Source organism: Schistocerca serialis, chromosome 3 (genome assembly GCF_023864345.2).
Source record: "Schistocerca serialis cubense isolate TAMUIC-IGC-003099 chromosome 3, iqSchSeri2.2, whole genome shotgun sequence".
NCBI classification, from domain to species: Eukaryota; Metazoa; Arthropoda; class Insecta; order Orthoptera; family Acrididae; genus Schistocerca; species Schistocerca serialis.
This window is the reverse complement of record NC_064640.1, coordinates 144,555,561-144,577,810: the sequence shown is the minus strand read 5'-3', so window position 1 is coordinate 144,577,810 and position 22,250 is coordinate 144,555,561. Positions and strand designations below refer to the sequence as shown.

Genomic DNA, 22,250 nt, shown 5'->3' with positions numbered 1-22,250 from the left:
CTCGGCACTTATTGGCTGCTGTTGATTGACGCCTTCTCGAAGTTTCCGTTTGTTGTCGATGTCCGTCGCCCACCACTGTGGCGACGACGCTGGCTTTGTCCAAAATCTTTGCTCTAGAAGGTCTTCCATCCACAATCGTCACGGCAATCGCCCTCAGTTCTCTTCGCAGGCCTTCCATGATTTTTGTACTGGACACGGGATCCATCATGTTACAGCACCGCCCTTCCATCCGCAATCGAATGGGGAGGTCGAGCGCCTTGTCCGCACTTTCAAAAGCCAGATGAAAAAATTCCTTAGTGATTTTTCCACAGATGATGCTCTGTTGCATTTTCTGAGTTCTTATTGCTTCACGCCTCTGGGTGATCGCAGCCCTGCTGAACTCTTGCATGGCCGCCAACCGCGCACTCTACTGCACCTGCTTCACCTTGTCAGGCCTTGTCCTGTGTCCCCTCGTGCGGGAAAATACCCGGTGGGTGCCGACGTGTGGGCACGAGGGTATGGATCTCGCCCTAAATGGACTCCAGGGGTGGTCAAGGCTCTTCGCGGCCGCCGGCTTTGTGAAATACGTACGGACGACAACATGGTTGTTCACCATTATGATCAGATGCGCCCACGAGTGATGGCCACGCCGGTGCAACCACCCCTTCCTTGGCCTCCACCAGCCCGAGAAGCCAGTCTTGTCGCTGCTGCCGATCTCCCGTGTGTGTTGCTGCAGCCAACATCGCTACCACTTCCGAGTACGCCGGAACCGGCCCCAGTAGCGACGCTGCCTTCTCTGGGACCCATCTCGCTGGAGCACACCCTCAGGTCCACGACACCTATGGATGCTGCTCCGGAGTTTTCACCCATCATCTCGTCCAGGAGGCACGTTCCACGCACGGGCTTCCGTCCTGGACATTTTCGACTGTACTCTCGTGTTTCTCCGCGGGATCTTCTCGGGGCCTCCCAAGAGGCCATGGATGTCTCCGCGCTGTCCGTGTCTCCCAGGAAGTGAGTGTTTTTTTTTCAAGGGGGGAAAAGTGTTGTGACTGTGCCACAACACTTAAGAGTGCCGCCACGTCAGTACGTGCAAACGGCAATAGAGGCGCTCCGCAACTCGGCTGAGCGCGGGAGCGCCACCTAGCTACGAATGGCGTCGGCCGCATGTCACGGCATGGCAGTCGAAAGACTGATACGGAATTGGTAGCATGTAACCAGCTATTGTTCCTATGTTTGTATATCCACGCAATTTATTAGTGATTAAAGGTTATAACAGTATCTGTCACTGACACAGTGTTAAACTTATTATCACTAGATATTGTGTAAAATTAGTTTTTTCTGGTGAGCTCTCAGATTTTCTTGACATGAGTGATTAATGGTGCACTTCCAGATGTTCAGCTGATTTGTTGTTTTCATTTCATGTCTGGCATCTTGGCAGCGAGTGCATAAAATAGCACAACTCACAGGCCATGAATATGATGACTGGGTCAGTCATCAAAATATCAGGCATAGAATGGAACTCAGCTGAAAATTGGGAAGCACACCATTGATCACTTTACTCTTGTAAGGTAATGAATGTCACCCGATACACCAAGAGCTCTGTCATCAATGCCCTCTTGGGTTTTACCACCACATAGTCTAGTGGCTACTCTTTGTCTTATGTCAAACATACAAAATGAACTCTACACTCCGGGTGCCTGTGTACCAAGCCACACCATTCTATTGTTCATCAACCATCAGAACAATCTTTTAATAGTTGTCTGTGAACAGTGAAGCCACTCGGGATGTGTTCATACGCCTGTCTTCTAGGAATATTTAAGTGTGAAGTCCCTTTTACGGCTGTGAGAGGTGTTATTCCACTGAATATTGGGCAGATTGGAATAAAGGTGATACAAATAAACTAATATAGCAGTCAGCAAGCTATGGGAACATGTCATCATTGAGTTACTGTAGGAGGATACAAGATGACTTGGATGAAATTTATAGTTGGTGTGATGAATGGCAGCTAGCTTTAAATGTAGAAAAATTTAAGGTAATACAGATGAGTGGGGAAAACAAACTCATAATGTTGAAATACAGTATTAGTAGTATGCTGCTCAATGCAGTCACATCAATTAAGTATCTAGATGCAATGCTGCAAAGCAATTGCAACTGAATGAGCATGTAAGAACTATAGTAAAGAAGGTGAATAGTCGGCTTCAGTTTATTCGAAGAATTTTAGGAAAGTGTGGTTCATCTGTAAAGGAGACCACATGTAGGATACTAGTGTGATACATTGTTGGGTACTGTTAGGATTTGGGACCCACATCAGATCGAATTAAGCCAAGACATCAAAGCAGTTCAGAGGCGGGCTGCTAGATTTGTTACCAATATGTTCGAACAACACACAAGTGTTATGGAGATGCTTCATAAAATCATATGGGCATCACTAGAGGAAAGGTGATTTTCTTTTTGAGAAGGACTGCTGAGAAAATGTAGAGAACCAGAATTTGAGGCTGGCTGCAGAACTATTCTACTGCTGCCGACGTACATTTTGCATAGTAGCCATGAAGATAAGATTGGATGGACTAGAGTTCATATGGAGGCATATTGATAGTCACTTTTCCTTTGCTCTATTTGTGAGTGTAACAGGAAAGGGAATGACTAGTAGTGGTACAGGGTACCCTCCACTACACACCAGAGTACATATGTAAGTGTAGACACACCTGCAGGTGATACAGAGATAAATATGTGCCGTTCCACTGTGTGCTAACATCTCAGTGCTAAACCAGAAGGACTAGCATCAATGTAAGGAAGAGCACATGAAGTAAGTGCTAACCAACTGGAGCCAGTGGAAGCCATTGTCTTGTACCTCTCTTTGTTTCCTGAGACAGGTTAAAGTAGCACTCACTGATGTACAATGTAAAGAATTTTACTTATGTTTCATTTTATGTAATTCTCATGCAAATTTGGAGTGGTTCACTTCCCTTGTATACGTAGTTCATGTAGAGGCCGCCATGTAACCAAACGATATGTTCTCCATACAGCCTGCTTTTTGCAAACAGTAGTATTCAATGAACTGTGGGTGAAGCCCGACGAACAGGGACTTACATGCTTTGAGCAAAAATAATAGTGGTATGTAATATACAAACAATATGAGTTAAGCCATTACTTGTAACTTTTTATGACATCATCTGACTATGTACTTCTTGTATTCTTAGCATTGAGAATGGATAGCCTCTAGCCGAAATCTAGATCTGCATAATAAAATTTAAAAAGGACAACTGATTGCTGCAATCTATAATTTACAAGACAACAGGAATTCTCAAGATAGGAGAGTGCTGAAGGATTGCAAGTAGAATATCGGAGATGGGTGTACGAAATCAATTTAATGAATTTGTAGAAAAGAAATAAATGTAGAACTATATAGAAAGACATAATGTGGTTTTCTATAAAACACATCTGCAAATATTTTTACTGATTAGCCCAATATAATATGAGATCCTTTTGGTATGTGGCTTCTTGCATACTTTCTGCCAAGACAATGCTCCAGTCAGTTTAAGAAAGAAACCACACAGCTAATTTTTCAAGTTGATAGGATCATTTGTATGTCTCTGTTTGTTTCCCAAGTATGGATGTGAGTTCTCAATAGGGTGGTCTCTATATTCATGGAAACGTGGTAGCCTCTGCACCAAACACAAATTGTTCTTGTTTAACCTGCAACTATGCTTCAAAATATGTGAATATCTGATAAACAGTGATGCAGCGTGTGTAAGGAAACACGGTTTACACAAACTGCAGAGGTGTGAAAAGGCAATATAAAAAAGATGAACTGGAGCAAATTATGAGCAGCACTGTCAGAGCGCCACACAACCATCAGTTTGTAATACTAAGAAAGTAAATGAACCCACTGGCGATGATGTAACTTCACCAAAAAATCTTTTGGTGTTAACCAATAAGGATTTGTGTTTGTTCAAAGCAGAATCACATTTCCATATTTATATACTAGGCAGTAAATATGGACATTGGTAAATACTATATCTGTTACTTTTCAAAGGTTGAACATGTGAACAGGCTTGTGTGCATGGTTATTATTCACAGTACGTAGCCATTAATGTAATTTCTGCACACAAATAAATAGGTTAATAAGTGTTTAAGAAGTTGATTCAAATGGTTTTTAACTGATGGACATTGTCACAAATTTCCAGTAAAACAGAATTCAAACAGTTGCTAAAATTTGGCTAGGTTCCTGTTTTTCTTCATGAACCCCTAAGGGAATTTTGTACTCCCAGAGATATATGTGTTAATTGAATCTGGACCAAGTCAATCAAGAGTAATATATTAGTTAACTGTGAATGATGAAACGACAAATTTGTCTATTTAGTACATAATTAAATGAATATGTATTATACTTAACTTTGGCATACCCTCTGAGATGTCTTCACGTACTAACAGGGGATAGGGCTACCTTCCAGTGGTACATGCATCCTTGTTGTATACTTGTTAGTCGAACTTATAAAAGTACCCACTGAAGACATGAAGTCTGTATACGAGTCTGTGATCATGGTGGGCAGTTTATTTATAATTCTCCAACTTGATCACATATGTTGTGGAACTCTCATTACCAGTTCTAGCGTACTGCCATCATCAGATAATTGAATCAGACACAAAATCATTATGGAATATCTGTACACATCTGTAATGAAAGTAGTAAATACTGGTTTTGCGGGGAAGAATGAATGCTCAGTCAAATAAAACAGTTTCAATTGAAAGAATGAAAACATGTTCCGAATGACAGAAAAAATTACAGACTGGTTTCACTTGAAAAGAAGAAATGAATAATTCTGTCAATTTACAAAACTACAATGGACTATGTTGATGGTTTCATTGAGTTGCGCTGACAGACTGATTTCAGTCAAAAGAATAAATGATCAATTCATATTATGCATAAACTACAATCGAATGAGTCCATTGTTTTCCAACAACCGACTGAATTGATTTTCATTCAGTTATTCCCACTGGTACATGTGTCTCATTGCTTGTCACTCAATGTCGGTGGGCATGTTGCCTAAGAGCATAACACAGCAGAGCTATTAATGAACAGGCTGCACCATGAGTAATCACAATGCGCAGCCCTCTGGGCTGGGAATGCTGCCGGCTGCTGGGCCATGAAAGCTTGGTGGCTCTGGACTGGCGGTCTGAGCTCAGCTTACCAACCCGGTCGGCTGGCCCATGGCCCATACGGCTTGGCTATGAAACATGGTCTGGGCAGGCTGAAACCATCACTGTGCACGACTCTAAACAAATACTGGCCATGAAAATTACTTCCTTCATGATGAAACTAGCAACATATTTTTAATCGATTGTGTTCCACAGCATTCATAAGTTGTAGAGATGACATTATGTAACACCTTGAGCTGCTATTCAGTTCATTCCTTGTTGTGTGACAACTTATAGTCAAAGACCACTCTCCAGCACCTGTTGTACACGTGCCATGAATGTAGGAAAATTTCGGGTGCAAAGGATATTTGAAAATTATAGCAAAAATACAACCAATGTTTAAAGATTTTTGCTAACATCAATACATATACATGACTTCTATTAGAGACAAAATGTTCACTGACACTTCCTGGCAATGCTAGGCATCTTTTTATTGACTCAGCCTGCCTTGGGACTAGACGGTCTCACTGAACTAGTAGGGTCTTTGCTAGCCAGGTGTGCTGCATGTGCAGACTACCTACCCCAGTAAATTGATGGTGTGTTTTAAGAAGAAAACCTTAAGAATGAGTGTCTGTAAGAGGAGAAATATATTTTAGAAGCCAATAAGGAACTGTTATTTTACTGGGCCTACCACCTTCAAACGGAGCAGATGACTGGATTATAGGTGACACACATTGCATATACATGCCACAAAGTGCATATGCCGTGCTACCTGCCAGTGGCATAACCAATAATAAGACACCTTGCATCACCAGGGAGCCTCAATGAACATTTCGTCTCTAACAAAAGTTGTTGCCAATAATGTGATCTATCACCCCTAGACATTTAATGCAGATGCTTTATAATATTTATAAATAATATTTGGTCATGCCGAGGAAGATTCTTTGAGTGTTGACTGTCTGTAATTGACACTCCATACATCCACCTCTGCATGACCAAAGATCATAACATTGTCTTGCTATTAACAAAAATCCGTAGGTATTGCTTATATTTCTGCAAAAATTTTCAAACATCCTTTTTGCCTAAAATTTTCCTGTATTTACGAGCAATTATCTGCTCCTGAAATCTTGATAATGCCATGAAAGTGCCAGAAGGAAAAATATTAGCTTTCTGATTTCCTGCCCATTAATTAGTAATTTGAAATTAACATTTTATCTTCATTAGTCATTTGTCATTGGCTGCCTGATAACGGTCTCCTCCAGGGATTAACATGCACTATGGTCTTCAGCTGTAGGCATCCATGTTGTTATTGCTTGTTTTCTGATGTTGTTTACCTTTCTTCCATTAGGTCATTGTCTTTTCTTAGTTCTTTGAATCTGCCATAGTACGTCTTTGGCCTAGCTACCATCTGTACATGTGGCTACATGTCCCAACCATCTCTACATAATTTTCATTATATTTTCCACTCTACTTTGTAATGTGTAATATTCATTTACCAAAAGCGTTTGTGGCTACTTTTACTCTTCTCTGGACTTCTTTTGCTGTCCCTCCAGCTGTTGTCTTCAACTCCCTGCCACGCTGGATTAGCCGAGCGGTCTAAGGCGCTGCAGTCATGGACTGTGCGGCTGGTCCCGGCAGAGGTTCGAGTCCTCCTTCAGGCATGGGTGTGTGTGTTTGTCCTTAGGATAATTTAGGTTATGTAGTGTGTAAGCTTAGGGACTGATGACCTTACCAGTTAAGTCCCATAAGATTTCACACACATTTTTTTTTCTTTTTTTCCGCTCCCCTAGATGCAAAAACTCTTAAACTGCTTCTGTGAGAATTGGTACTATTTTGTTAATGAAGCACAGCATTGAGGATTGGGATCATGTTGGGTATTGTGGGCAAGAGGAGAAAGTAGACTGGGATTTTTTTTTGGGTGGGGGGGGGGGGGGGGTAGTTGGGAAAAGATGGCTCATTGTAGTTGCAGTGAAGGGGACTCGTATGATGTGGAGGAATTGATTGGGAAGGGGAAATACAACAAAGGAAGAGGGGAAACTGCAGAGAGGAGAGTCTGAGTGCAAGATGAGTGAAGTTAGGGTTAAGACACAGGAGTGGAGGTGCATTTGGGACAGGGTCTAGTGGAGGTTGAGGCCAGGATGTTTACTGCAGCAAAGGGCCAATTCCCATCAACGTAGTTCGGGGAATTTGGTGTTGGGGAAAGGATCCAGATGGCATAGGTTTTGAAGCAGCTATTGAAATCAAATGTTTTTCTCGGCAGCATATTCCTGACCGGATGATGGTCAGCTCTGCTCTTGGCCACAGTCTGGTTGTGGCCATTCATTCATATGGACGGTTGGTTGATGGACATACGCAGAAATACTGATGTGCAGAAGTCATGGCAGAGGTGATGTATGATATGACTGATTTCACAGGTATCTCTACTGCTCATGGAAGATGCCTGTGGTGGAGCTGGAGTAGAATGTTGTGGGTGCATGACTTGGACAGGTCTCGCATCTCGCTTTTCCATAAGCATATGACCCATTTGGTGAAGGGGTTTAGAGTAGCTGTGTCGTAATGACAGACTAAAATGTTTCGTAGATTTGGTAGATAGTGGAATACCACTTTTTCTGGGATGGGAAAGATTGCGGGTAGGATGATCGTAATTTCGAGACACGAGGATAAGTAGCCCAAGCCATGGTGAAGGTTATGGTTAAGTTGTTCCAGTCCAGCATGATACTGGTTGAAAGGGGAGGAGGGTGGGGGGGGGGGGGGAATTCTTCTGCAACGTAATGGGCAAAGGGTTGTGGGTGGCCACACATTAGAGTAGAGTCATTTTAGTGTGAAAGAGATGAATGCTGTCAAAACAAAGGGACTGTTTATGGTTAGTGGGCTTTATATGGACAGAGGTTTGTAGGATGCCATTGGAGCGGTGTAGACCAATGTCCAGCAAAGTGACTCACTGAAATGAGGGAGACCAGATGAAACGGATGGGAGAGAAGGTGTTGAGACTGCAGAGGAATTGGAATAGTGTCTTAGTACTTGTCATACAAACTGACTGGTCAGAGAGATGTTGGGTGCGAGAGCAAGAGATGGGAGGATTACCTTGAAATACTACTTGAACAGAATGGACTGCCTGGTCCAACATGAAGGTGATGATGGTAATGCTGACACTAATGTTGCACTTGGATTAGTTACTGACATGTGTGGTCTGAGGTTTTCCTGGCATACAGAAATCTTGAAAATTTCTCAGGTATTCAGCCGGGTAGCATTGTCCAAAAGGAGCGATATTTCGGCAAGCTGACTTCTTACCATCTTCAGGTGCCTGAAGATGGCAAGAAGTCAGCTTGCCGAAATATCGTGCCTTTTGGACGATGCTACGGCTGAATAGCCGAGAAATTTTCAAGAGTTACAGACATGTCCCCAGTTTTAAATGATGATCAGAGAAGTGTGGTATGTCTCTTAAGATATTGCCTGATCTTGGAACACCTTCTTAGATTGCTGGAGTAGAGATTTTAATGCATTACATAGGCTGGCCCATGCAATAATTTTACAAAGAGTAATGACCATGTTCTTAGATGCCCTTAAACAATGACCATCTCAATGTTTCTTAAACATTTGCAGCATCTTTACTATTATTTGTTGATGAGGTAGGTGATTTTGCAAAATCTTTGCTATTATTTGTCCATGGGTTAGGTGATTAATGGAAATGCTTATTAAAATTGAGTTGCCAGTTCACAGGATGGGAGTTGTGTTGCTGGTTGACATTTTGAGTGATGTGATAATCACACTTGAGTCTCAGAGGTGGTGTCAAAAGTCACTATTAGTGATCCAAGTGGCAATGATGTGGCAGTGATTGAGAGAGAGTGAAAGAAGTGGTTTGCATCTTTGATATGGGATGCTAGACTGCTGGAGTTCCAGTTGAAGGAGGTGTTCAACAAGAGCCAAGTTTCTTTTCATGGGAGCACAGCGATTACCTACATGGGGCATTCAGAATTATTAGGTTTATGGGTTTTGGGAAGCAAGTAGGAGGAGGTTAAAGAGTCTGACAGTTGGCAGGTAATTACTACAGTTTATTACAACACTGGTGGAACCCTTGCAGAGACAATGATTCAATCGGTGCCTTTCTTAAGATTGTGAATGGCTGTTCTTTCCTCTGCTGAGAGGTTGGTGTTTTAGGGAAAGGACCAAGGAAAGGAGGATGAGGCCAAATTGGAGGTAAGTTAGACCATTATTACATATCATCATGCCTGCAAATGAGGAATACTCCATCCACAATCCTTCTCATCCCTCATAATGTGTTACCCACCACCTACCCAATCTACAAAATAGCCTAGTCTATCCTTACACCACATATATTACCAACCCTTTGCTACATGGGTGATTTTGGAGTTTTGTAGGTTTTGGTCCAACAAAATCAATCATAGTCAACAAAAATCTAACCTTTAACCACACATCTTCCAGTTCACACGTCTGTCCTACTGCGACCCTCTCCTTCTCACACCAAACTACACCCTGGTTTCCTTCCAGGAATTCCTTATCTTCATCTTGGCATTATCCTCCTTTCCTGTGTTCCTTCCAGCAACACAAACTTCCCAATGGAAGAAAGAGCAAACATCCACAACCTTAAGAAATACCTCTATTTATGTGTCTCCTCTGCAGACAAAGGCTCCACCACCGTTGTGATAAACCACAGTGAATACCTGCCAGAGTATCTTCCGACAATCTCTCTTCCACCTACAAGCTCTGCTATAGTGATCCTATCCCAGAAGTCCAGGATTATCTTCAATTCCTACTCAAATCCTTCGGCTCATTCCATGATCTAGCACTGAATCCCTCCACCCTCTACCACCTCATCCCAGCAGCTCAACCACTTCTCCCTGGCCCCTGTGCATGTTTTATGCATTTTTCTCCATTGTAACTGGTTATGTTCTCCTGTGGGAAGAATGTTGGCTCTAGTTGTTAACATCTCCAACCCATTGCTTGCAGCCTAAATCCTCATATCAAAGATACAAACACAGCTTCATTAACCATCTCTCAACCATTCTAATTTGGATCCGTTCTCATCACTGTTGATGTCAACTCCTTATACACCACCACCCCTATGCCCATGACCTTGCTGCTACCGAACACTACTTTCTTCAAAATACTACCAACTCCAAATCCACCATCTTATACCTTAAGCTGGGTCCACACGGAGCTTGCAACATGTTTCCAACAACGTTTGCAGCTACTATTTGATAGCAGATGTTTGCAACCTGTTGTAAACATGCATCAAAAGATAGATACAGATATACATGGCAATGTTGGTACATATCAAAGGAAAAAATATTTCTGGTCAGTCCCTACATATCACCATTGCATGGTACTAGCTTATGTTTATATTTCCTGTTGTGATTTTGTGTCCATCTATTGAGCTTGTTTTGCAAATAAGTGGACAAGGCAGCAGACTGTGAAGTTAGTGTCACTGTATCAGGCAGAGGCAGAGGAGTGCATGTGGAATGTCCAAAGTGAAAGGGAGAGAGAGAGAGAGAGAGAGAGACAGAGAGACAGAGAGAGAGAGAATAGCAACAGAGAGATCAGTGCTGTGAACACCATATACAAATGTACATGGTTCAGTTAATCACCTGGTGTTCATGGGCCACAAGAAACAAGACACCATAGGCAAAGAGGTACAAAAATTATGCTTCTTATCTTTATACTGTACAGTAACATTCAACCATAGTTAATTTGCCATGGGGCAGTTTCCTGTGGGCTTAAAAAATAATTTTCAAACTCTTCACAAATTTTTGTTCAAGTTGGAATCTCTTTGTAGTTTGTTCTGGGGCACAGTAAAAATCAATGCAATGTCAGCTCATCTCCATGTGCTGGGAATCATCTCACCTGTCTGTAAAATCATATTAATCAAAGCTTCCTTGTGGGGTATTTTGGTTGCTTGCTTCAGCATTTCACCTTGAGAAATTGTGGAGACAAACAGCTGCAAGGCTAACAGTTTGTGCCTTGTGTGTGTGTGTGTTTTTGGAAGACAGGAAAAACCAAAACTATAATACTTGATGTGTTTTCTACAACCATTCTAGCCCTACACAGTTGGTAATTAAAAATTCTTTCTTTTGAAACTTGAATGTGCCTTCCCTCATAATGTTTTCCTGTAATGGAAAAGATACATCTGCCAAGAAAACATATAGTAGGGCCTTTGGCCTTTGTCCCTCTAGGTATGCATTCACTTTGTGGCCTTTGAATGAGCATACTTATGATCATATTCTTGAATACACCTATGTTTGAAATTCTTTTTTGGCAGCCAATATCAGCATACAAAAAGTTAGAGGTGTCAACAGTAGCAAGCAGCACAATGTTAAATGACCATTTGTAATTGTAAAATTCACTCCCGCTAATGACACAGTTCTACAGGACTCTATGCTTTCTGTCAGTTGCTCCCAGACAATAGGGGAAGTGAACAGTCATGCTGTTTCATGTGAGTCATTTTCAGTTGCCGTATATGAAAGAGATAAATTTGATTATATGTTCCAGAAGATTTGACAGTAGAAAGAGGCGATGAAGGAGAGGAAGTTGCTGGCCTTCCTGCTTCATTGTCTCCTCCACAGAAAAAATTAAAATGATAAGTGGTGAGCAAGGCAGTTACAGTGTCACTTCCCAATTGCCGATGAAAGTTTTGAAGATGCAGGAAAATAAGGATACAGACAAATGCAGCACCAATGACAAGTATGTGGCATACATGCTAAGGAAACTACTGTATATACAGAGAGCAGTGACAGAACAAAAATTGAACAATTTCTTGCTTGGAGCAGAATTAGACATCTACGAGAGTATGGAGTCATTAGTGTGTGTGGGTGTGCCAAGTGCATCAACAAGTAGTGCTGATTCCCTTGTCAGTTTCATAAACAACACAAATACTGATGATGTAAACAAGAAAGTCATGCTTTCTGGTGATATATGTTCAGTTTTTTTTAAATAAAATGAATAAAAATGTGTTAAAATACATATTTAACAGTATTTTTCACTAAGCTACGTTTACGTAATTGATCAGGAATTCTACCAGAGATCCACAAACTTGAAGTACAATTTGAGGCTTGTTTCAAAATGTGAAGTAAGTATCAAGTCCTTGGTTAATTGAAACTGTGTTCCTGCAATTTGTGTCCTTTTATTAAATCTTGGTGTACCACTTCCTAGACATTGACTTCTATATCTTCGATGGCTCCATACAAACCTCTGTGTGAATCAAGTCACTCACCATAAATAGTACCTTCATTTTGGTAGCTGCCATCTTTTCCACACTTTAAAATGTCTCCTACACACAAAATCTGGCCACATGTGGGCAGCATGTGCCCAATGATGAGCAGTACCTTTTCCAGTGTCCTAAAGGTCTTATTAAGGCCTTCACAGATAGGTATTACCCCAAAATGTAGTATGTAAACAAATTTCCCATGCCATTTCCGCACATGCCCATAATCCTCTGGACAAACCTTGTGACACAGCTGCAAAGAAACACTTACCCCCTCCTCCCTTGTCACCCTGAATTGGAAAAACTGAATTGTGTAACTTCCAAGGCACTGAAAACTGGGGATGTCAATTGTGAAATACTTTGTTATGTAGAACAAAGATTATTCTATTACTGCTTCTCTGCTCAGCTGCGTTTATTGTTATTAACTTAGTTGCGAGCAATTTTGAAATGACTATGGCTACATTATCAAGCACTTTAGCACTGTTATCAGTGTGATATACAGCCCAAGGTATGTCCTGTCAATGTACTCCCAATGTGTCTTTGCTTGGTAAGTGTAAGATCTTAGTTAATAAGATGAACTTTAGACTTTTGTAGGTCCCACTGTAGACGATGCGGAGGGTATATTAACAAGATGTACTTGCCATGATATTTCACATAGCTAACAGTGCCAAAGTACCTGAATATGAAGCCATAGTTGCTTCAAACTAGATTAAAAGTAAATTAAAACAATAAACACAGTTGATTGGAAACACCATGTGACATGTTGCATAATTTGCTAACAGACTGTAACCTCACTCTTGAGATATCAGTTCAACATCTGCAGTGGCTGTTAAGTATAAGACAATAAAATGTGTTCAACAAGACAACTATTGTGTATCTATTTCCAGCCACTATGAAAGGTCATTTCTTTCTAAGGTAATGACATTTAAGGGGAAATGTAGTTTGCTCAAAGATTGTAATTAGCAATAGCGTGATAGAGCAGGTTAGCAAATTTTAACTGTTTAAAATGCATTATTTTGTGTGATCAATAAAATGAGCTGAGAAAAAAGTCAGATAAATTCCAATTGATATGTGGCACAATAAACATAATGATTATTGACAAAATAAGAAAGGATATACAAGTGAATTTTTATTAAGTGATGGCAGTTCCTAAGCTGTTGTATGGTTGTGAGAATTAGGCTTTGAAGAGTGAGGAGAAGATAGCCATTGAAATAGCAGAAATGAATTCCCTAGAATGGCTGAGTATATCCTTAGAGATGAAATAAGAAGTGAAAACACCAGACAGGAATTAAAGATATTTCATATGAATGAAAAGACAGAACAACATAAATGCAACTGTTCCAAGCACCTCTTATGAATGAAAGACAAAAGATGTGAGAGAGAAGGCTTTGCTGTAAAAACTGACTAGTCAGAGAGATGTTGGGTGCATATGCAATAGATGAGGGGATGATCTTGAAACCTTATTTGAATGGAGCAGTCTGTCATGAAGATCATGATGATGATGATGATGATTGGGATGTATTTCATTTGTTGATAAAAATGTTGCATTTTGATTGGTTGGAGATGTGTCCCCAGTTTTAAGTGATGTGAGAAGAATAATGTGTATCTTAAGACTTGGTGCAGTTTTGAACACCTTTCTAGACTGATTTTAATACACTAGATAGGCTGCCTTATCCAATAACTCTACAAGGAAGAATGACCATGCTCTTACACAACAACCACATCAGTGTTTCTTAAGCATGTGCAACATCTTTGCTATCATTGTCTGTGAATTAGGTAATGAATAGAAATGCTTATTAAAGTTGTGTTACCAGTACATGAAGGGGGTTGTGTTGTTGGTTGACATTTTGAGTGATGTTATTGTTCTGCTTCACTCACAATCAATCAGTACCTGGAAGGAATTATCTATAAACTTTGTGTTGTGTTCTTAGAAACTTGTATTCTTTGCTCCTATATTCTCTACTAAATTATTGAATCTCTTAAAAGTTAATTGTCTGTGCTGCATCATTTACTAAATTTTCATTCTTTATTTTTAGCATAAATGGAGACCTGAAATGGATAACAAAGAGCCATATTTCTTCAAATTTTCATATCACGGTGATGGCTTGATGACAGGTATTAAACTACTTCTTCTAAATTAATAATTTTTATTATTAAGACATACCTGAAGCATTACTTTGTAAATAGTGAAGCTGGCCAAAAGCTGTTGGGAAATCTTATTTATATTGAATAGTAAAAAAAGGTACTTCCTATAATCCATAATTTAATATGTAACCTTTAAATTTCCACAATGGTCACATACTTCTAGCTCTTCTCATAGTACAGCAGCATTCATGATTCCTCATCCAAGAGTTGTACTTCTCCCCAGGGGGTTCACAACTTTTTTGTGAGTTCTTGTGTGGTAAGCATGATACCCTTAGCCACTGCAGTACTACTTCTTTCCTGTGCTCTATTTTACTCTCCAACTACATCTTTTCTCTGACTTATTCCTTAGGACAGATTCCCTGCTGACAATGTAACTCACTTGTGGGACGTTGATTTTGACTTCTCCCACTTTGTTCCATTCTTTTACACCATATATTTTGGTTAATGTGTGATCTGTTCTCAACATTTAGGTGTGACATCCACATTTTCAAAATTATTTACAGATTGTGCTATGTGGACGTCATCTGGGACCCGTTTGGTGGTAGCCCTCTGACTAGGCAGAGATCACACAGTTTGTACCCTTGCTGTCACCCACTATATGTGTTGAGAAATATGTACCTGTCTGGTTGGGGGCACTGGCACTCCAGGCACTGGTCCTCTTGCCACGTGAACTTTGTTCTGACTGGGTGGTGCCATTGAAGAGAGCCCTCTTCAGGACTAGGCAGCATTATGTCAAATAACTGCTATCATGAAATATCCAAAGTTATCAGCTGGTGGCTGTGAGGCCTTGACTGGAGTTTAGTACGATCATTACTACCCTAGCAACTTTCCCTCCCTAGCTATGAAATGGGAGGAAAACTGAACCAAATGACTTGCAGACAGTTACTATCCTTTGTTCCTGGGTTGTACCTGTACAGCTGGAGGGTCCTTCTTCTTTACTAAGTAAATGTTCTTTGTGGAAAATATTGAAAATGTATTTGGCAAACTCTAGTCTTTTAGCAAATTACACAATACCTTCCCATAAGAACCTCAAAATGGAACAAGGATTAATTTGTTACCTGGACGTAATGCTGCAGACAGATGAAGAACTATGTGAATACTTGGAAATGCGAGGAATCCACTTCATATGTTAAGGCCCACCAAACAATAAGGTCGATACCAGCACATTCAGTCAGGTCAAAATAATGTGTTACGACTGGGATGTGAAGCGATTTGTTCCTCTCTCCAAGCAGTGTTTTAAACACCAGCTCTTCAGCGATATGTACATACAATTTCATCTGTGCAGACAATGGCTGATGACTTCACAGATATTCAACATGTGTATTACCACCTGTCTGTGTCAACTGCAAGAATGACAACGCTTTCCAATTCCCGAAGTGAGATAACCTACGCAAAGAACGCACAGTCCAGGAACTGCTGGTCTCAGATTGCCTTTTGTTTTATGAAGCTTGAAAGAACTATGATTGATTGTATCCAGTGTCTCAGTGATGTCGACCATCACCACTACTGTGTCCAAGTCTTCCATAGTACTTGGTGTATTTACTTCCTCAACATGGACATCTGGGAGTCACACAAATAAAACTGACCATAGGAACGGTAGGCCCTCCTGTCTCATGGTTTCTGTGGCACCATTTCAGAAACCAAATTCCACATCCAGCCAGTCCCTTTCAGGAACCCTCTCCCTGTAAATCTATGGATCAGAGTCCCAACACTAGCCAGTGGCTGAATGGGTTATGGGCTGTGGGTCCCAGGGCTGTCTGCTCTTCTTCCATTCCTACAGCCACAGTGGATAATCCCTCAGAAGATTCTTGACCCCCAAAAGTTGTGAAACAGGAGAGCAAATCAAAATTTACAGGGTATCTGCAACTAACTTTAGGCTCTTTTTGGTTCAAATAGAATTATTGTTATCTGATTTATTTTCTGATTTTAATGTAGAGTTTTTAACTGAAAACAACAACAAAGTAGAGCTCCAACATCTGATGAATTCATATAATCTTATTCCAGTAGTTGACTTTCCTGCCAGGATCACACCTGAGAGTCAGACTTTGATAGACAATATATTTGTAGGTTTAAGTTGGTACCATAGCTTTGCTGTCACCCCTGTCATGAATGGACTGTTTGACCATGATGGACATCTCCTCACTCTGCATGACAGTACACCCCTCAAAAAATTAATCTCCACTTGGAAATCTATTAGGTCAATGACTAGCAATGAACTAGAAGTCTTTAAACACAAACTGCAACAGATGGGCTGGAGCCCATTGTATAGGGTGGATGAGAGTAATGCTAAATTTAATACACACATCAAAAAAAGTTTTACATCATCTCAGTTCTGAGAGTTCCAGAACCTGTACAGAAAATTGGAATAGAGGTCAAAATAAACATAATTTCCGCCCTTTTTATTGTTCATGAACACCACACATTGCATGTTGTACCACCATATAGCGAGACCTTCAGAGGTGGTGGTCCAGATTGCTGTACGCACCAGTACCTCTAATACCCAGTAGCACATCCTCTTCCTTTGCTGCATGCCTGTATTCGTCGTGGCATACTATCCACAATTTCATCAAGGCACTGTTGGTCCAAATTGTCCCATTCCTCAACAACATTTAAGTGTAGATCCCTCAGAGTGGTTGGTGGATCACATCGTCCATAAACAGCCCTTTTCAATCTATCCCACGCATGTTCAATAGGGTTCTTGTCTGGAGAACATGCTGGCAACTCTAGTCCAGCAATGTCGTTATCCCGAAGGAAGTCATTTACAAGATGTGCACGATGGGGGAGTGAATTGTCGTCCATGAAGACGAATGCCTCGCCAATATGCTGCCGATATGGTTGCACTATTGGTGGGAGCTTGGCATTCAGCCGTTACAGCGTCTTCCATGACCATCAGCATCATACGTCGGCCCCATATAATGCCACACCAAAACGGCAAGGAACCTCCACCTTGCTGCACTCGCTGGACAGTGTATCTAAGGCATTCAGCCTGACAGGGTTGCCTCCAAACACATCTCCAATGATTGTCTGGTTGAAGGCTTATGTGAAGCTCATCGGTGAAGAGAATGTGATGCCAATCCTGAGCGGTCCATTTGGCATGTTGTTGGGCTCATCTGTACCGTGCTGCATGGTGTCGTGGTTGCAAAGGTGGACCTCGCCATGAACGTTGGGAGTGAAGTTGCTTATCATGCAGCCTATTGCGCATAGTTTGAGTCATAACACGACGACCTGTGGCCACACAAAAAGCATTATTCATCATGGTGGAATTGCTGTCAGGGCTCCTCCAAGCCATAATCCGTAGCTAGTGGTCATCCACTGCAGTAGTAGCCCTTGGGCGGCCTGAGCGAGGCATGTCATCAACAGTTCCTGTCTCTCTGTATCTTCTCCATGTCCAAACAACATCGCTTTGGTTCACTCTGAGACACCTGGACACTTCCCTTGTTGAGAGCCCTTCCTGGCACAAAGTAACAATGTGGATGTGATCGAACTGCGGTATTGATCGACGAGGCATGGTTCAACTGCAGACAACATGAGCCGTGTACCTGTTTCCAGGTGGAATGACTGGAACTGATCGGCTGTTGGACCCCCTCCGTCTAATAGGTGCTGCTCATGAATGGTTGTTTACATCTTTGAGTGAGTTCAGTGACATCTCTGAACAGTCAAAGGGACTGTGTCTGTGGTAAAATATCCACAGTCAACATCTGTCTTGAGGAGTTCTGGGAACCGGGCTGATGCAAAACATTGTTTTGTTTTGTGTATATCTGTAAATGAGTTCTCAGCCATTTTTGAAGAGTTATTCCCAAAAAAGTTATAAACAATAGTGATACATCACCGAACAAACCCTGTAAAACAAAGAGGGAACTTTACTGTATAGTTAGAAATTCTAAGGACTCGATGAAAACTGGCCATTATAAAATGTATGTAAGAAAATTAAAGAAGGTAATACAAAAATCAAAAGCATTGTATTATGAGAAAGAAATTGATAACTCTCATAACAAAATAAAGACTATTTGGAACATTGTTATAAGGCAGACAGGGAAAACCATAAGAACTTTTCAAGAACACAAAATACAACATGAAGGAAATCTAGTTCATGATCCTGAAAACATAGCCAATATTTTCAACAACTACTTCTTGTCAGTTTCAGAACAGTCTCTTGCCATTGTTTCGCTAATGAGACGATTTCTCTCTTTTGTTTTTTAATTGTAAGCAGCGGTAGCGTGCACAAAAGCAAGCCATGCCGCGAGCAGCGACAGGTCGTAAACACACATTATCAGAATGTGACAAACAATGCATGACACAGTACAATAATGCATTTTCAGCTTAGAGGGACGTAAACACCTAAAACAAAGAGAACAGCACTTATCAGATCAAAGAAAATAAGCAATCAATTCAAACCAGACAAAGCACATGAAAAAGGAAGGGTACCCGTATAAATACAGACGGAGCGCCTGACGCATACCAATGGCTACCTGGTAAAGCTTAACTGCTAAGCCTACGACTCGAACCAAACTACTGTAGCTGTATTGTCATTCATTTGACCTAAATTGTGTCTCATATTACAATGGACCAACTTTGTTTTGATTTGGAGGTGCGGCCTAAAACTTTTCTCTCCCCTTGAATTTCGAGTCTCAAATTTCAGGTGCGACTTAGATTTGGGAACATTTTTTTTCCTTGATTTCGAGTCTCATTTTTCAGGTGCAGCTTAGATTCGAGTGCGGCTTAGATTCGAGTAAATATGGTACCTCAATGTACAAAGCTACAGTGCTTTTTTACCATTTTTGCAGATGACAGCATCATTATGGCTGATTGTTGCACATTTGAAGATCTTCATGGATTTGTTAAGAATATTCTTATTGATTTAATAAAATGGTTTAGCATCAATGGACTCTTGTTGAACTTTAAAAAGACTAACTATATTCATTTCACTGCAACAGCTGAAACAGAGGATGGGTTAACTGTGAAGTGTGGCGCAGAGTCAATATAAAGAGTTGAAACAATGAAGTTTTCAGGTGTTTAATTGAGTCCAGAGTAAACTGGTCTCATCATATAATAGATCTTTGGAAGAGACTCAGCTCATCGATTTTTTTGCCTACACGTTCTCTCCATGGGTGGAAATATAGACATAATGAAAGTAGCATACTATGAATATTTCCATTCCCTTATAACATTTGGTATTATATTTTGGGAAACCAAACACTAGCAAAGAAAATACTCTTGGTCCAATAATGTGTTGGAAGAATAATGAGTGGCATAGGCTCTATATTTAGTAGTAGAAATCTTTTCCAAGAACTAAACATTCTTACTGTTACTTCCCAGTACATATTTTCTCTTGTGTGTTTCATCGGCAAAAATACAGATTTTTATATATTAAATAGTGAATACAATGGATATGATACTAGGAGAAAGCACAATTTCCACAATGATTGTAAAAACCTGACTATGGTGTGCAGTTCTCTGGTGCAAAACTTTTTAATGCTCTCCCTCCACATATTAAAAGCAAATTTGATAACCATTCCTCTTTTAGGGAGCATCTAAAGCAATTTTTACTGGAAAGGTAATTTTATAGTTTAGAAGAGTTTTTTTAGCCCAAGTGAAAAAAACCTAATAGATCTGTGGACCAGAAATTTTGAGTGTGATATACTATAGTGTAAGTTTGAGCAATGATGTAGGTAATGTACTCATGTAATATTCATAGCTATTTTTACTGTTTTTGTGTTTGTTTTTCACTTTCTCTATCTAATGTTTGCTGTAATCTGTCATTCTTACCACATGTGTGTAATGCAAACATGGAGTATTACTTTTGTATGATTGACTGCTTTAATACTACCTATGTATAGATTGTATACTGACTCACACCATATTCTTGTGAGTTTGACAGTTGGATTTATGGAGTAAGAAATAAATAAATAAATGATCCTGGAGTGGGACCTGTCCTGGCCCCTTCATACCTACTGGCAACATCCTCAATGTTATGATCCACTGGAACTGCAGTGGATTTTACTGTTACCTGCTGGAACAACAACAACAACAAAATTTGTCTTGTTCTGCAATCTGTGTTGTTACCCAAGAAACATACTTCTTAGATGGCCATTCCCCATCTCTTTGGAGTTAGCATGCATTTTGTGGGAATCTATTGGCTCCGGCAGAGCTGCACAGTGAATGAAGTGGAGCCTGGTCAGGATGGATGAGGAAGGGTGTGGGAAGTTCATTATATAGGTTCATTTTTTTTTTTTACATTTTTGAAATAAAAGAGTTGAATATACTATATTCTGATATACTCTAGTTACTTGAGGTACAGAGGGGCTCGCCTAGGCCAGATAGCGAGTCCACCCGCCAGTCTAGGTTAGACATAGTGGGTGTAGAAATAGGGAGAAGCGATTCATGTTTAAATGAGCTGGTGGCTGATCAAGAGGAAAAGAACCAGAAGCAAATGACCTAACCCATCTTCTCTGTAAGAAGTCTGTCACACAATTGAATCAGAGACATACAGCATAAAGCCAACTGCTCTGGTAGATGACCAGATCAAAAGAGACAACCAATCTGTGCTCAGAGGTCCACAATGTGGCAGCATTCATTACATGCCACCTTTCTCCAACATCTGATTGGCTAGGCTGGTTTTTGCAGCAAAGTATCGCAAATGGTGGTGTGATGCTGATGCCACTGTCCTACGTGGCACCTAGGCACTGTAGGAACTCATGCTGGTAGTGGGTTGCAGCTTCAAATGCAAAAGAAAATTAGGTTCTCAATCAAGTACTGTATTAATTAATTACTCCCAATGACTCAGACTGGCTAGGCATCCTGTACAAGTGTTCCCATTTCCACCAGGCCCACATTCAGTGGGAGGGTTGCCCCTGTGGGGAGTGGGAACTTTGGGAGGACACATATTATGTTATATCTCAAAATAATCATGGGAGGGGGGCTTCAATTCTAGGTATTGGAGTTGGTCAAATACTTAAACCACAAGAAAGTGCCAAATGTTCATATTAACCCTCTTTTTGAGTGAGATGGTTCAAAGTTACTGCAATTTTTCAGTATAGATCCTGCATATAAGTCCTGGTAAACTTCATAATGACAATGTAGCACTTAAACATCACTGATAAAATTCCAAGTCTAAGTACACTAATATTTCTCTAGCCATAAAACATCTACATACTGACTCCATTAACAAAATTCCTGTTATATTGCAGAAGCCAAATGAACTTGTGTGCTTAATGTTTTGTCACATGTAGTTTCTAGTTAAGTACACAACTATTCACATTGAATCAATCATTCTGTAACTGATAACTTACAACTACACAAATGAGAAAATAAATGAGGTAAATATTATTCTCTGTACAAACTGCTATGTCTACTGAGTAATGTAGAAACTAGATGGTTCTTTCTTTCTTTCTTTTTTGAATTTTCATAAAATACCCTCTGCAGGCCAATAAGACTGTGTTGTTTGGATACAGCAGCAATAAAAAATGGAATCTTATAAATAATAGTAGTAGTCATTCTCTCAAGAAAGGGTCAGCACTGTATTCATATTGGTGGCTTGAAGTATCTCCAGGTTCTAAGAACTAACTTAAAACTATAGGGGGCAGTCAAGTGAAAATGAGAATATGGAAAAAAGTAAGTAAACTGTTTATTATTTCAGAAGTAATTGCCATAACAGTTAATAAATTTGTCCCACGGTGAGACAAGATGGCCAATGCCTTCATGGAAAAATGTTAGCAGTTGCCTGCAGGACTATGATTGTACCCAGATATGCATCTCTTCATCTAAAGTA

The 22,250-nt window shown here is 40.4% G+C and overlaps 1 protein-coding gene across 2 annotated transcripts in view; it reads left to right on the top strand.

Moving 5' to 3' along the window:
- LOC126469852 (uncharacterized) overlaps positions 1–22,250 on the top strand; it is a 135,827-nt gene that overhangs the window by 63,181 nt on the left and 50,396 nt on the right. For both annotated transcript variants that reach the window (XM_050097156.1, XM_050097155.1), the window contains exon 4: positions 14,374–14,452. In XM_050097156.1, the coding sequence (XP_049953113.1) occupies positions 14,374–14,452 (79 nt within the window). The remainder of the gene's footprint in view (positions 1–14,373; positions 14,453–22,250) is intronic.